Genomic DNA, 16,374 nt, shown 5'->3' on the forward strand with positions numbered 1-16,374 from the left:
TCTCATGAAATAGTGTCATTTATCTGCGTTCAGTCTGTACTGACCTCAATGTAAACCCATCCGCGTGAACACAGCGAGCGACGCTCAACGAAGAGCTGACGAAAAACATAGAAAGACAGAAAGACAACTTCAAACGGGTCAAACAAACACCTTCACCCAGGAGACCGGTGTTAGGGTCCCATGAAAAAGAGTTGAGACTTTTGTAATGTTGTTTATGCATGTTTTACATGCTTAATTTATGTACGAATTTTACATACTTATTTTAGGTAGTTTATGTACTTATTTTACGTAGTTTACATACTTGTTTTCCGGACATATTTTTGTAGTTTATGCACTTATTTGACTTACTTATTTTAGGTAGTTAAGTACTTATTTTAGGTACTATTTTAGGTAGTTTATGTACTTATTTTAAGTACTTATTTTAGGTAGTTTATGTACTTATTTTACGTACTTATTTTAGGTAGTTTATGTACTTATTTTAAGCACTTATTTTACCTACTTATTTGATGTAGTTTACATACTTATTTTAGGTAGTTTATGTACTTATTTTAAGTACTTATTTTAGGTAGTTTATGTACTTATTTTAAGTACTTATTTTAGGTAGTTTATGTAATTATTTTACGTACTTATTTTAGGTAGTTTATGTACTTATTTTAAGCACTTATTTTACCTACTTATTTGATGTAGTTTACATACTTATTTTAGGTAGTTTACATATCTATTTTACATAGTTTTACATAGAGGTTTTGAAGCCTCGAGTTCGACAATTTTGCTGTCGCCATTTTGGATTACGGCTGCCAATGAACAGAAGTGACCATATTTGGACTGAGGAGGAGTGACGTAGAGATGCCGTATACGTCTCTGGTAGAGACCTGTCAATCACAGTAAGCCCCGCCCCTAAATCATCCCCTGCTTTATGGTCTGTTTGACTCTAAATGGAGCATAATGTACTAAATGAACATCATGCTGTATTGAAGAAGACTGTAAACTAGAGATTGGAGGTTGCCGCCTGGTATCAGCACATCCTAACTACTTCACTTCTACCACTGTCACTGTCACTGTGTGTCCTCGTCACTGTGCGTCCTCGTCACTGTGCGTCCTCGTCACTGTGCGTCCTCGTCACTGTGTGTCTTCGTCCCTGCAGTATTGAGAGACATCTCGAAGCTTTTCAAAAGATACAAGTGAAAAAATACAAATCTTTAGACTTAAGGAGGATCTTTAAATAATGCACAAATCATTTATTGGCAAATCAATTTGCTGACTTGTGAACACATCTTTGTTTGAATAAAATAAATTACATGCAATTAATTTACAGATAAACCAGTACATCCTTAAAGTTAAGATATTTACAGAGTTTTAGCATCTTTGAACGAGTTGGCAGGAAGTAGTTGGGTCTCGTGTTAAATGGACACGCTGGCAGGTGATCGACCCAGAATTAACCAAACATCTTGAACTGAACTTTAGTTAGTCGATGCACAAATATCAACACGTTATTAGTGCAAGAGTGATGATTGTGTAACATGTTTTATACCATTAACTTTCATTCTGCCAGTTCTACTATTAGTCAAAGTGGTTTGTGGCCTCCAAAATAAAAGACTGTTTCCTGTTTTTACCAGCCAATTAGTTCTTCAATGTTTATTTTGACAACCAAATTTTATGAAGACAAACTACAAGCATCCTGGAAAAAATATTGTATCTCAGTTCAAGGTAGATTTGTCTTTATCTGAAATGGACTCACGGATGTAAGACGTGCGTTTTGGGGCTACCTATAGCAATAGGCGCCGTACAGATGCATCATCTTGTTGGGGAATCCAAATGAGCGCACCCCTGCTTCGGGGATGCCCCCGCAGTGCTCCCTAGGGTGGCTGATGGGAAACCGTACGCTGCCGTCGCTCAGCCAGCCGCCGTCGCACTGGTCGTAGCTTTGGAAACGCCAGGCGGAGTAAAGATGGCCGACCAAAGCCAACTCGCCGCCCTGCCGTTGACACGCGTGTCCTGCCTGTTCGAAGGAGAAAGATCCCGATACGTAGGAGACGGAGCCTGTGAGAGGACGAGACACGTCCACAGAAGTTCAGTCCACTGGCTTTTTATGATTTAAATGCAAACATGGTTTTATTTAAACGGGACAAGTGCTTTATTTTTGAACTCATTTGTCACATTTTTCTGATTGCAGTGGAAGTCTTCATGTATTTTCCCTCTAATTCACATTTTCATCATGTCGCCCTCCTTTCAGCCACTTCCCCAGACCCCCTCGATCCTCTACCTGTCCACCAAACCCTGTCCTGCCATGGCCCTCAGACCTTGCCACTGGTCCTAGTCACCTGATTCCCATTCACCTGCTTCCCATTTCCTTCATCAGCTCCCTTTTCCTTTGCCTGTCGCCAGATTGTCAGTGACTATGTTTACATACACAAAATATTCCAGTTTTTGCCCTTATTTGGAAAAAGGCAACTTTCCTTTTTTAAGTCAAAATAGGACTTGTTGATATCCAAGTTTTTCATAATGTTTAAATGTAAGTGTGGTTGTCCTTCCCACCAGGGATTTTGGGCATGCGTCCAAAACTGCATTTAAAACCCTATAATTGAGATCCAAACTCTGAATGTGCTTAATACAAGTCTGAAGAATGCTCCTAAAAGGAATTTCCTGCAAGTCAACCTCTTGGACCCTAGCCCTATTTTTAGGCCCTCAGCTCGAAAATAGCATGAATGAATTTTTCAAAACGTTATTGGCATAAATGTGGCGAGTGGGTCTGCCTAGGGGGCGCTATATGGATTATGTTACTTGGTATTATACGTAGCTTTGTCATATGTTGTGTTTGGAGTTCGTACAAACAGCTGAGATGACTTTGTAGCGCAGGAGCTGCAGTTTGAGCAGGTATGCGACATCATTATATTCGTTACTGATGAGTGCACGTTATGAGTGGGTGAATTTTTTGGATGAATGCGTAGCCCCCACCGGCGGGGGCGCTCGGGTCCAAGATTAATTGGAAAACGCTACATTCGGAATGAGACCTAATTCCGAATATCCAAAAAAAACATGACCTGAAATTAGAAATATTGCCATTTTTGTAATGATAGTGGAATATTAGTGCACGTAAACATAGTCAGTTACCTGTACGCTAATGTATCCTCATTAGGTTAAGTGTCTTGCTCAAGGACACGTTGACATGAGACTAGTAGCGCAGGAGCCGGGGATCGAACCACGACCCTCTGCTCTCCACTTCTCTGCCTGAACTGTCTGCTTTTGTTTCCTTTCCACACTCCCACCCTCCGGACAAAACCGATTCTATTGTCCTCTGTCCTCACACTGTAGCTGCTGAAGGTCAGTTTGTTGCTGCAGAATTGACATTTACTGTGCACAGAAACAACACATTTTAATCCCACTTAAAACAGGGCGGAAAAAAAAACAAGTAATATTAGGAGGCCATGTCTGCAAAAGACATACTGAGATTGAAGTTACTACGAGGAACTGATCTGATCCTTTATTCACTTTCCAGCTTCCAGTCAGGAGAACGAGGCCGCTCCTAGCTTACCAGACGTCTGGGAGGTGAAGCAGAAAGCGTCGAACCGATCGTGGTTCTTATCTTTTGGCCCGTAACTGCGAATGCCAGGGAGCAGTTCTCCTCCACAGACAGGCCGAGGATTAACAATGGGGTAATGAACGGTCCCATCGCGGAGCCAGCCGGCATTACACCAGTCCAGACCCTCCGTCCACGCTGCAACGAGGAGACATACCGGTTTTAAGAGAGCTGATATACCGGCAATAGAACACATTATTGGTTGCACAGTACCTCTGTACAGCTGGTTGTATGAGGCCAATGTGCCATCTTGCTGAGCGCAAGCCTCCTTAGCCTCATGGAAAGTGAATCTGTAGCGGCCACTTTTACTCTGATATGGGAACACCACACCTGGAGATGGAAGACATTTGTCAGAGTTTATGTTTGTACACTTGTACTGTATCCTGTGTATTTCAAATACACACATTAAACCGGTAAGTTTACCATTTTGAGAAGACACTGGGCTCCTTATTACTTCAATTCACTGCAGAAAAATGGTGAATTGATACAAAATACAAAATAGCGAGCCGATTCGTGCGTTAAAGTTTTACTTTCATTGTTTTGTTTTTTTTATTTGATAGCTATGTGTTTGTTTGCTAGGTAATATTTATGTTTGTCAGCTGAATTAACTAGTCTGGCATTCTGTGAAAGATTTTGGTTTTGCTTTCAATAAAACTTGAAGGTAGCAGCACTATCGCAGTCAGGGCAAAGTTACAAATACAACCTAGCAAACCAGCACATGTTGCTTGCTAACGTTTGTGCTTTGCGTTAGCTAATGCTAAATAATGTTTGTTTTCCGCTGTCATATTGCTAATATATCAAACTAATACGGGCAAAATATTTATTTATAACATCGACATTATAAGCCAAAGCATTGATTGCTTCTGACAACTTTAGCAAGTAGGTTTTACTTCCTTTGGGGATCTTTAAAGACGTATTTGCCCATGTTTTAATTGTTTCGACACATGGTACACAACTTAAAAATGTGAACCACTTCACCATAGCTATATAGCTGTCCAACATATCCCCATACAACGGTTTGTATGATATTTTTGCAGTCTTTATTTTTCCTGGTCTATGATTACCTGGGAAATAGTCACGAAATGCAATCTATTGGTTTTGTGTACAGGGGCAAGATGGGCAACAGGGGCTTTTTTTTTGTCCCTTGAAACAACTTTTTTTTCAAGCTGCCATTACATTAAAAACAAAAGTTAGGTTAAGGAAAAACATGGTGATTGGCCTTAAAATAACTACATAGAGTTATGTTTAGGCAACAAAACCAACAGTTAAACCACCAACTAAACCACCAACAGTTAGGTTTATGTAACTAAACCACCAACAGTTAGGTTTATGTAACTAAACCACCAACAGTTAGGTTTATGCAACTAAACCACCAACAGTTAGGTTTATGCAACTAAACCACCAACAGTTAGGTTTATGCAACTAAACCACCAACAGTTAGGTTTATGCAACTAAATCACCAACAGTTAGGTTTAGGCAACTAAACCACCAACAGTTAGGTTTATGCAACTAAACCACCAACAGTTAGGTTTATGCAACTAAACCACCAACAGTTAGGTTTATGCAACTAAACCACCAACAGTTAGGTTTATGCAACTAAATCACCAACAGTTAGGTTTATGCAACTAAATCACCAACAGTTAGGTTTATGCAACTAAACCACCAACAGTTAGGTTTATGCAACTAAACCACCAACAGTTAGGTTTATGCAACTAAACCACCAACAGTTAGGTTTATGCAACTAAACCACCAACAGTTAGGTAGGAATTTTGTGAATTACCTTCAATCCTCAACGAAATGACGACACTCTCATCCTCGATGCCGTTGACAAGCTCGCAGCGATACATGCCGCCATCTTCCAGCTCGAGACCACGGAGATGCAGGGAGGCGTCCATGGTGTGAGCTTTCGGGAGGGAAGCCCGCGGGCCAAGATGGCCGTATGGCTTGAAGGCGTGCGCATTTGATATCATGATGATGTTCTCCTGACCCACGTGTTCCGGCTCCAGCTTTGTCCATTTCACCTTGTAATGGCTTGGTCTGATTCTCAGGATGCACGGCAGGGTGGCGTTTTCTCCCCTTCGGGCGACGACATCGGCGTACACGAGCGGCTCAAGGAGGTACTTCAGCTTCCTGGGTCCTGCATGTGAAACAGGATCCAGGTCAATAGAGTGCTAAAACCCAGCAACGAGGCAGCGCTTTTGCACTTCCGGCTCCCTCGTCTTGAATTCAGTGTGTTTATGATGAACACTAGTGCATGTATCCATACATGTATGAATTAAGAGCCTCGTACACAAAGAACATATTGTGACGACTTTAAATGGATGGTAAATGGACTTGTATTAGTATACGGCTTTGCTGTTCTTTCGAATCTTCCGACCACTTGTCATTTACCCATTCATACACTGATGCTACAGGGCCCATATTCACCTGCCCATCAGGACTACTCATTCTCACCCATTCATACACCGGAGGCACAGCCTTCGAGAGCAATTTGTCACCGACATGGACTAGACCGGTTATCGAACTGCCAATCTTCTGATTTATACTAAACTCTCCCTGTCAGTACAGATCTAGCCACTCCCTCGTGCCCTGCAGTAAAACCTTTCCCCTCAGCTCCGCCCACTCACTCACCTGCTCCCCATCTCCCTGATTAGTCTCTCAGTATATATATATATACCTGCCCATTCCCCAGTATGTCCACATTGTCCAGTGTGGATCTTTTCAGTGTTAAAGCGTATGGTTTCTCCTCCACACACCTGGCCAATCACGGCGTTAAGTGGGTGAGTTTGTCAGATTGTTTCAGAAAGAATCTAAATTCCTGAGGTTACCAAAACCTCATTCATCATCTTTTCTGTACCTTCTCTGTTGGAGGTATAGATAGCTGAAGTCCAGGCGAAGCAGCTTGATGTTAATAGAAGAATCACAGCAAAGTTCATTATGAAGGGAGTCTCTCTTTCAGCTCCTGCAGTTCATAAGCAAAAAAAGCCACAGATTCAGTCTTATTCGGTGCATTTAAACCAATCACGCTATGTCTTTGTTCTCCCATTCCACCTGAGAAATTGTAGTAAATTACAACAAACAATTGTAGTTGCTTAGGATGGCAAATTCCATGTCAGCGTACAAACTTGTGTTTTTAGCTTTGCTCTAATATCAACAATCACAAATAAATAGTTCAGAACCTGTGAAGATGTAGATGTCCGATCATCCTCCTGCGTTGTCCCACATGATGAAGACGTTTTCAAAGTGTCTTGAGTCCCTGATTAATTCATAACTTCTGGGATTAGAATCAAGTGTTCATCCCTGTTGGCTCTTTAGTCCGAAATCCCTGAAAGTTCAGCTGTCATAGCCGGTTCATCTCTCTGTCACTCCCTCACCCCTCCCTCTCTCTCCTCACTCTGGTCAAATGGTCCAGTCTGTTGTCAACCTCGTGTGAACAGGATTGTTGTCCTCTCTGCTCCAGATGTTGACGACCATATAAAGGTCTGACACGCTGTCTTTGTCTCCGATTTCTTCTTTGTTTCGTTCATTCAAAGCAGTAGAGGAGTTTCACACTTTTTTCAAGTTTCCACAACTGATATTGAAATGTGAAACAGGCATCTCGTTTTGTAAAACCTGCACTAACTCTGGCTTTAAAATTCTAAGCTTGTTAGACTTTCGGCCGTACTCAAAGATTGAGATCCTGCATCTTTATTAAGAACCTGATCTGAACCCAACTGGTACCCTACATTTGTGACCCAAAACCCAACCTCAGACCCGAAGCTTTATTTATTTCTTTATTTCCTTCATTACTGACCATTAGCTAGCTAGGCTAAAGCAACAAATTGGCTGATAATGATTGGCTATAAAGAAATTACATTAAAGAAACAAACACCAAAGTTATGAGTTATTATGAATCTTACCGCTTTTTTTGTGTGACAGACCCGTCCTGCATAGTATTCAAGCGCTAGGGCTGACCAGGCGTCTATGCCTTGAATTCATTTGTTCAGGTCCTAAGCTCTGACCGATGGATTTTTCGTGACCATAACTTACTCGAGGTTGATGCCATACTTAACCAATCGTCTCCGCCTCAACCAGCTACACAGGGCGGGTCTTGCCAAGAAATGCAGTGGGATTGATAATTCTGCAAAAACTGACGGGTCCATTTAATTTAGAGTTATTTCATTGTCTCTCTGATAGCAAGCATGCTAACTAGCTAGCGTGCAAGCAAGCTATGTTGCTACCAGGCGACAACCTCTGAAAAGCTGCATTCTCTCTAGTGTCCACCAGGGGGCGACTCCTCTGGTTGTATAGAAGTCTAGTCTAAAATGACTCTACTTCTCTCTTGATTTATTCCCTCAGTAAACATTGTAAACATGAGTTTATGGTCTCAATCTCTAGTTTACAGTCTTCTTCAATACAGCATGATGTTCATTTAGTACATTATGCTCCATTTAGAGTCAAACACACCATAAAGCAGTCCAAATACGGTCACTTCGTTTTTTGTTTACGTTTGGCAGCGAGCGCTGAGCGCTTGGAGGTCGGAAGTTGGGAATTTGAATTGGGAAATTCCCACTGCCAACTTTGACTGAAACGCAGCATTAGCTTGCTCGTTAACTGTGTTGGTGCCACCATTTCTTCAGAACTGGGGAGGTTAGACAATGATTTAGCTTGTCCTAAACCTTCAGAATAAGAATCAGAAACAGCTTATTGCCAAGTACGTTTGCACACACAAGGAATTTGGCTCGTAGATTGGTGCATGACAATAAACACACTGCAATAGTATAAGAAATAGAAAATCTGAAAATTTGCAAGAAAATACAACCACTCGGTTTTTCGCAACGGTTTAACACAAATCATTTCGTAACAGAATCTAACTTTTTATTTCCTGTAACAAGAGGGATGAATATGGAATATATATATATAAATATCCTAACTAATAAATATGTGAAATGCACATGCTGGCTACTTGATTGTCTGTCAAACAGCATATCGTAGCACGCAGTGTGTTCGGTGATGAGCCGTCACTGAGCCCTGCGGACAACAAACCTGCCTGTGTTTTCTAACCTTTCCCAGAAGGCTGCTGCCAACGAGGACTATAGTGTGCATTCAGCCATCTTTGTTGTTGCCCACAGAGCTCTGGGGGCAGTGGGAGAGGAAGCTGGGTCGTCTCTAGCTTCCTCTGCCGCCGTGGCTCCCCCCCCCCCCCCCCCCCCCCCCACCGGGACACAAGGGCCGCTTTGTGAGGGTCACGGTCTCCACGCAGTGACAGCAGGCGGCGGTCACACAAACACCGTCCAATGCGGAAAAAAAGATTAAATAACGGGATTCTTCTGTTTTTTTTTGCTTGTGTTGCCTATCCATTGTGCTCCGTCATCAATGGGACTCTTTCTTGCTCTCCAATTAGTATTCACCCAAACACCTCTAGGTGAAAATGGCCAACTGTCTCTGCAGCACTACTATCGTCCGTCCGTCCGTCCGTCCGTCCGTCCGTCCGTCCGTCCGTCTGCAAATACTTGTGTACGGCTGGAAGGACAGCTAATGCGCTGCAACAAATCACATGCAAATAGAGAAATTCTAACACATGAAGAACATTTCTGTATTACTTTGACATCAAACAGGTCTCATTAAGAAAAACACCTGTAAATTAAGAAATATATTCACCAATTTGACCCATAAATCAAAATGACATGCACTGCAAATACTGAAATACTGTAAAGAATTAAGGCGTAATTTCTGTTCAGCACAAGGTTGATTTTTCTAAACTTTAGCACCGCAAATACAGTCATCAACCAATCACGTTGTCTGTAGTGGAGATAATCAAAACATACACTGTAGTGTACAACATTACATTATTATTATTACATTGTTGTACAGCATTACACAGCTACCTCCCCTATTACCAAAATAAAAAAAGCATACTTTCAGTATTATTTGGCGTCCCCATCTCGTCTCTCTCTCTCTAACGGCTCCTCACATTTCGGTGAGTGAGCAGCACACACATCGCCCTCTGCTGCATGCAGACTGTATGAATACCGTGACGCTTACTTTGGACTGTGTCCAGTTCAACACAACTGTGGTTTCACATTTCACCCTGACTCTACTCTTTTACGAGTGAGGTCAGAGGTCAAGCATGAGGACAACGCCGCGTCTTCATGCAAGGAAGACAAACACGTCACACAGATTTTACAACGCATAGCGTTTATTGTGTTCTTTTATAATAAACTGAAGTTAGTTTGAGTCCCAACGCGAGAGATTTGAGAGATTGTTTTACTTTTAAACAAGTGAGTCATTTCTGAGCTTCCTCGTTTCTTGATGTCGTCTCCTTCCTGCTTTCCTCTCTCCTCTGCAGACTCTCAGTAACGACGTTAGCCTTCAGGTGAACTCTCTCGGCCCTGCAGCGATCCCCGACACTTCATCTCTATTTGATTGATGGCTTCGTGCGTAGTTTTAGATTACACTCCTGAAGCTGGGAATCTATTTGTTTAATGATCATTCTTGTTCTTCCTGTTTTAGGTTCTTAATTAACCCAACAGAAAACCTCTTGAAAGCACAAGCCGCTCTTCTTTTCAGCAGATCTAATGCTGCCATAAATTAAGTGATGTGCTGGGTGACTGAACGTCCCCTCCATGTCCACGTGAGACAGATGAGCGAGGCTGATACGGGAGCAGGTCGGGCCTGCCTGCGGCCCTGATGTCGTTTCGGTTTGCGTGGTGCGCCACAGCGTGACTCTGCTGCCGAACGGGCGGGGTCACGAAGGCCTCGTGGGTTTAAAAGTATGTACTTTCTGACAACATTTCTACAACTCTGAAAGGTTCCCCCGTTTCGCCCCATGTGTAGACACGCTACCCCGGGAACATTTTTAACATTCCTACAGATGCCCCTGCTCCTGAAGCCCTCGCTGAGAGCGACAGTTTTTTAAACGTAGTGACAGATTTGCCCTCCACACAGTTTAGAAACGTAAAGGTTCCTGACAGCTGCCTGACCGAGGGGTTACCTGTATCCCCCCACCCTGCTGTTCATGCAGGTACATGCGGGTACCTCTTTGTTGTCTGTGCATACCTCACAAGTGTCTAAATGGAACTGGATTTCACCTTTGACCCTTCGTTGTGCAGCAAACAATGTTTTGCATTCCGTTCCTCAGGCACATGTATGAGATTATGTCGTGCGATTGCAATGAAAAACTCGTTCGCTATTCTTTTCCCAGCTGCATTCGGGAGTCCTGTCACGCTATGAATGCTGGGTAAGTGGACCACATGGCGCTTCCTCGGTCTTCTGTGGCTGTAGATTGAACCTAATTTGTTCGGCAAACGCCAAATTAATAAATGTGAATGTGCTCCCATGATGCAAACCTCGGCCACCATCATCCTCCTGTAAAATGAGAAAGTAGCACTTTGTTGAGTTGAAAAAGCGTTGTCAGATAACTCTATCCAAGCAGCATTATTATGTGTCCTCCTCCTTATAAGAGGAATAAAAACATTTAACATTATATAACAACTTTGTCGGCAGAATTTTTTTTTGGGCATTGTACTTTTCTGCAAACCACAAGATACGTTGGAAGTCAATGATTCTGAGACAAAAATAGAATATTCAATGTTTAAATAGCAACGTAACAATGTAATTACCGTAAATAAAGAACAATTACCCACAGCAGACTTTCTCACATAACGTGACGTAACAAGCTTAAAGTCAAAGATTCATTTTGGTTTCACACGAGACACGAACAGCGGCCTCCTGGGTGAAAGTCAGTTACATAAATACGTTGTCTTGTATCACGCTTGCAGAAACGCACGATGACACATCGCTAACGCTGTCAAACAGTTGCTTAGCTTTAGGCAACAAAACTACTTGGTTGTGGTTAGAAAAAAACATTTTTGTGTTCAATTAATATTGGGACAATGTAACGCAACAATGTAACTACCATGAATAAATACCAAATGACTTACAAAGACTTTCTTACCTAACGTTACACAACACACGTAAAATCAATGATTCATTTTGGTTTCACAGGAGACACGAACAGCGGTCTCCTGGGTGAAAGTCCGTTTTATAAATACGTTACTACCAAGTGTGAACCACTAACGGACTTTCTTACATAACAAGCATTACGTGAATGTTTAGTTTTGATGTCATGTGGGTGGCGAACAGCGGCCTCCTGGGTTAAAGTCCTGTGTTTGTGGAACCAATCCACCACAACTCCCAAATCCACACCTGGTTTTCAGAAACATACAATGCCCAAAAAAATATCCCAAAATGTCCTGACCACTGGGTTGTACAAAAACAAAAAATATTTTCTTTCATGCTGATGATAAAAAGAAAAACACACTTCAAAATAGTTTGGAGTCATTAATTCCTTTCCCTGTTTTACAGGATACTACTAAAAAAAAAAAGTAAACTTTTGAAGAAACCAAGTTTTAAAATGAGTATTTTCTTTTTTCAGTTATCTGACATCGTCACATGACTCTCTCCTGATTGTGACGCGTGACTCTCTCCAGTCTGCCAACAGGCATGCAGGCTCTTCACTGATTGGCCCAGATACTCAATCACTCGATCATTAATGTAAATTAATCCATTTAAGTCTTTTTGACAAACAAACGTCTAGACAAAAACAGGAGAGCGATCATTTGACCTGTTGTCCTTAGCGTGGAGCGATTTACCGATGAACCTGAGGCTCTTCCACCAATCACTTACCAGTTGAGTTGTTTTTGGAACACGTTGACGCCCCGTGTGATAGTCGCACAGGTAGATATAGATCAGAGAGCAGAGACAGGTGAGACGCACGTCTACATTCCCTACCTGTCTCACTACGTTCGGCCTGGAGCTCCTACGGGTGGTTTTCTCTGCGGCTAACGGCACAAAACAATACTGAAACTGTGTGTGTGTGTGTGTGTGTGTGTGTGTGTGTGTGTAGTATCTACAATCCTCCTCAGTTAACGAGGATACTTTTTACATCCTTCTGGGGGAACAAAACATGATCAATTCTGTACATATTAACGCATAAAATCTGAATTAATCCCATTCATCCCATAAACGTTACCAGAGGAATATCACCTATTTTAATCCTTTTAATATCTAAGTCTAATAATTGTGTAAAACATAGTGAAATAGTGTAAGACATGATAAATGTGTGCAAATGTGCTAGTTGCTGAAAAATGGCGAACTGAACCAGGTTTGTGCGACAGTGTATTGCTGACAAACGAAAAACGCCGATTATGTGAAGTAATAAGAAAAAGCTTGACGTTATAACAAGAAAAGCTTTATTGTAGAGATTGTAGAAAAGCTTTCTACAATCTGAAATGAGCGTGAAGCCCCCCCCCCTCTACAAAGCCCCCACAGAGCAGTATAATGGCTCTACTGTGTATTAGCAAGTTAGGTGTGAAATACCTGTCCTGCTTCCTACTGTATGTTATCTCTGTGTTACGGAACAGGCAGGTATGGACCTGCGTTTATCTCGTTTCATCTGGTGCCAGGCCTCTTGTAGCCTCCGTGCCGTTACTACTGAGGGCCTCTCGCCTCCGATCGGGAGATTGTGTTATCGGAGGGGCCCAGGAGCCAGCCTGCCGCACCGATGGAGCGACAAGAGGCCTCCACTTCCACAAGCGAAGAGAAACAGACTTTTATATGTGGCACGCACTTCTGAGGGTCAGGTGACACAACCGACAACACAGTTGTTGTTCTATATCTCTATGAGAGCTTTGTTGTTTTAGTGACAACTTCAACAACTGTTCTTTTTTCTTTTTGGTTAACTTGAACTCAGTAATGGAAGACAATTCAGGTGTTTCTCTTAATAAATACTCTGTTTTGAGAAAAAGTCCTGCTTCCAAAGTCTTAGATTGAATTACGTGTTAAAGCTGCATTCTCTCTAGTGTCCACCAGGGGGCGACTCCTCTGGTTGTATAGAAGTCTAGTCTAAAATGACTCTACTTCTCTCTTGATTTATTCCCTCAGTAAACATTGTAAACATCAGTTTATGGTCTCAATCTCTAGTTTACAGTCTTCTTCAATACAGCATGATGTTCATTTAGTACATTATGCTCCATTTAGAGTCAAACAGACCATAAAGCAGGGGACGCTTTAGGGGCGGGGCTACACGCTGATTGACAGGTCTCTAACCAGAGACGTATATTGTGTCTCTACGTCACTCCTCCTCAGTCCAGATGTGGTCACTTCCTGTTCAACCAACATGGCGACAGCCGTAATCCAAGATGGCGACAGCAAAAACCTGTGTTTTGGTAGTGAAGTGCCTATGCATATTGAATTAACTGTATTATATTATATCACTGGATAATCACAGTCGCTACACTTGTCCCTCCTTTCGTACAGCTGTGATATTGAACGTCGGTTCAGTGATTCCGTCAGTTGGCTGCTTAATCCGGTAAAGAAAAATAAACAGTGGAAGTTGTTGGACGCGGACAATTTAATCTAACTGAGCACTTTGAATTTCATGCAGTTTTGTTTAGATTCTTGACAGAGATATGTGGATTTATTTCAGCTTTGCTTTAACTTTGCCTGTTGTGTGCGACACTGTGTTATCTTATTATGGAAACACGTTAAGCTGTCGAAAGAAACAGACTAGAATTACTTGCGTGTGCACATATTAATCTTTCATTTTGCATACTTTCTGTAACGCAAAATATCACATCGGAAACAACACCTGGATGATTTCCCTCCAGCTTTAACAAAAAAAAAGTAAAGCTCCACGTTTTGCAAAATACAAAGAGCGTGGTGGAACTGACCAACCACTAACACAAGACACAGGAATGACAGTGTTGCAGCACTTACGGCGCAATTTAAAGCATTTGAGGAATTGTTAAGTACAATCTACAATCTGACGTGAACGTCTCAATGACAGGGACGCTTTGTATTTCTACTAGAGACTCCTCGTGTCTGGAATGACAGCAACTCTCGGCATCTCGCTCACATTCTACAGGATAAAGAACAACGGAAGAGTCATGTGGTCATTTGTAAACATTTCTTATTAAGCCAGCATATGTGTCTCCGTATGGTTTCCTGACTTACTGACATCTCAATGTTTTCATCTTTCTGTATTAGCTTCAGATGTACGCAATCGCCGCGCTGACGCACGATGAACCGAGAGGTCAGAGGTCATTGTCTCGATCTGTTGCCCCTCTGCTTTTTTCCCTGCGAGACCGCTCATGCACATGACCCGAGGTGTCGTTTGAGCAGCGGCGGTAGGCCCGAGTGGCTCGGCGTGTGAACCTCGGTGTCGGCTTGTTGATTTAGGGTGAAACCCTGTAACCGTTGAGATGAAGCGATGAGGAACGAGAGGCGCTCGGGAGAAAAGACCCGATGAGACTTGTCGGTTCTTCATGGCTCGAAGGTTTAGGTTCCTGGAAGTCATCGATACAAATATCCCAATCTAACGGGTTCTCCTCCAGAGAAAGGACTACAGCTGCACGCTTGTCTCCGGGATGTGTAGACACATGCTTCTGCTCCAAGCCAAGAGCGCAGCTGTGCAATCTGTGGTTTCAATAGTTCAAACGAAGATGACGTCGTAAAAGTCAACTTTACGACATTAATTAATGTGCAGTAAAGCTGATTTGGAACAAATGAATGCTATTAAAGTAAAATTGAAATGATTCTCATTTAGGAGCACCAAGAGGAGGCAGAGGACACAGATACCTGTGTTGCTTTTCACAGTTTTTATCCCACCGGACAAGAGGATACACAGCATACATAAATTTAACTTTAATTACAGATGACATTGAAATCCTCATTGCTGACCCACTGTAGGGTTACAGGCTACAGGACATGCACATTCAGATGAACTCAGGTACATTCAGGAGACGGAGGTGAAGACAGAGGACACGGAGTTCTCACTCCCAACATGTCGAATAACTCTGGTCTGTGGCTCTCAGCCTCAAGCCCTCAGGTTCCTACTGAAGACCCAAACCCTTTAAAACGAGTCACAAATGTACGTAAGGTCACTGTAGTTTCTATCAAACAAACAGCAGCATACAGCGCATTCACCGGGGACTATTTTAGCGGCGGATTAATCCACATTTGGTGCTCTGGTGAGCATTTGTGGCAGCAGGACGGGTGAGTGAGTCTGATCATGGGGATGAAGGAGCATGTCACCCAGTTGACCTGTTTTTAATGGCACAGAGGAAGAAGAGATATCAGGCGTTTCACTGTTGGTTCTGTTTTTTTCATGAAAGTTATTGCCGATAATAAGAGCTCGTCGGGTATCATAATGAGGCAGGTTGAGTCGATAACTGGAGACAAAGGCTACAATTGGAAGTGCGACTGACTTGTCGACAGGTGGCCGGTCAGACAGGATGCTGAGCAGACTTTTCTGTCACCGCAGAGTTTGTGTCTTCTCTTCGACGCCTTGTGCTCTCAAGTATCAAAGGCTTAAATTCCCCAAAAACATAACAAAATTCCTACCGGGTCCGTCACCTTTCTGCAGAAATAAAGGCTCCGTCCCCGCTGATGGAGGACGGCGATACGTTTGTGAGCGGCATCTGTTATCAAACTGTAGAGCAGGAAGAAGAGGAGTAAAGCATAACCTCCTGTCATATCTAGTCACAGTCTTCTCTATAACCCCGTGATCTCAACCATTAGAGGCCACAACCGCTTCCTTTCTCTACTGTGACTGTAGAAGGAAAAGCAGATGGTCTAAACTGTTGTGGTTTATGCTAATTAATGAATCACTGTTTAACTTTGTAGGTTAAACAAGAGTTACTCCAAGGAATTTTCATTTTGTGTTGATTTTGGCGGCTCCTTTGGACAAAAGTGGAAGTGTTTCCGAGCACCAGAGTCCCTTTTACAAAACCTTCCAACTTTACTGCAGCAGGGTC

The 16,374-nt window shown here is 42.5% G+C and overlaps 1 protein-coding gene across 2 annotated transcripts; it reads right to left on the reverse strand.

Moving 5' to 3' along the window:
• Nucleotides 1–1,098: 1,098 nt before the first annotated feature.
• Nucleotides 1,099–6,983, reverse strand: hapln2 (hyaluronan and proteoglycan link protein 2). Of its 2 annotated transcripts, none has more exons than XM_068729898.1 (7): nt 6,757–6,982; nt 6,435–6,539; nt 5,358–5,714; nt 3,791–3,907; nt 3,533–3,715; nt 1,739–2,040; nt 1,099–1,164 (listed from the first exon to the last, which is right to left on the reverse strand). In XM_068729898.1, exons 2-6 carry the CDS (start codon nt 6,511–6,513, stop codon nt 1,763–1,765), a joined length of 1,014 nt encoding a protein of 337 aa, XP_068585999.1. In that variant the 5' UTR covers nt 6,514–6,539; nt 6,757–6,982; the 3' UTR covers nt 1,099–1,164; nt 1,739–1,762. The 2 variants fall into 2 exon arrangements, with proteins under 2 accessions (XP_068585999.1, XP_068585998.1); XM_068729897.1 differs by having other exon boundaries at nt 1,102–1,164; nt 1,767–2,040; nt 6,757–6,983.
• Between the last annotated feature and the right edge of the window lie 9,391 nt (nt 6,984–16,374).

Source organism: Cebidichthys violaceus, unplaced genomic scaffold (genome assembly GCF_023349555.1).
Source record: "Cebidichthys violaceus isolate CVI_PGR_0920_01 unplaced genomic scaffold, fCebVio1.0.p SCAF_48, whole genome shotgun sequence".
Classification (NCBI taxonomy): Eukaryota; Metazoa; Chordata; class Actinopteri; order Perciformes; family Stichaeidae; genus Cebidichthys; species Cebidichthys violaceus.

Excerpts from the sequence above, each read along its gene's own strand:
- hapln2 (XM_068729897.1), bottom strand. The coding sequence starts at position 6,513 with ATGAACTTTGCTGTGATTCTTCTATTAACATCAAGCTGCTTCGCCTGG. Across the intron at positions 3,716-3,790 it reads ATACAACCAGCTGTACAGAG|CGTGGACGGAGGGTCTGGAC; the intron begins GTACTGTGCAAC and ends TCCTCGTTGCAG. Across the intron at positions 1,165-1,766 it reads TACGGCGCCTATTGCTATAG|CTTCGAGATGTCTCTCAATA; the intron begins GTAGCCCCAAAA and ends TCTTTTGAAAAG.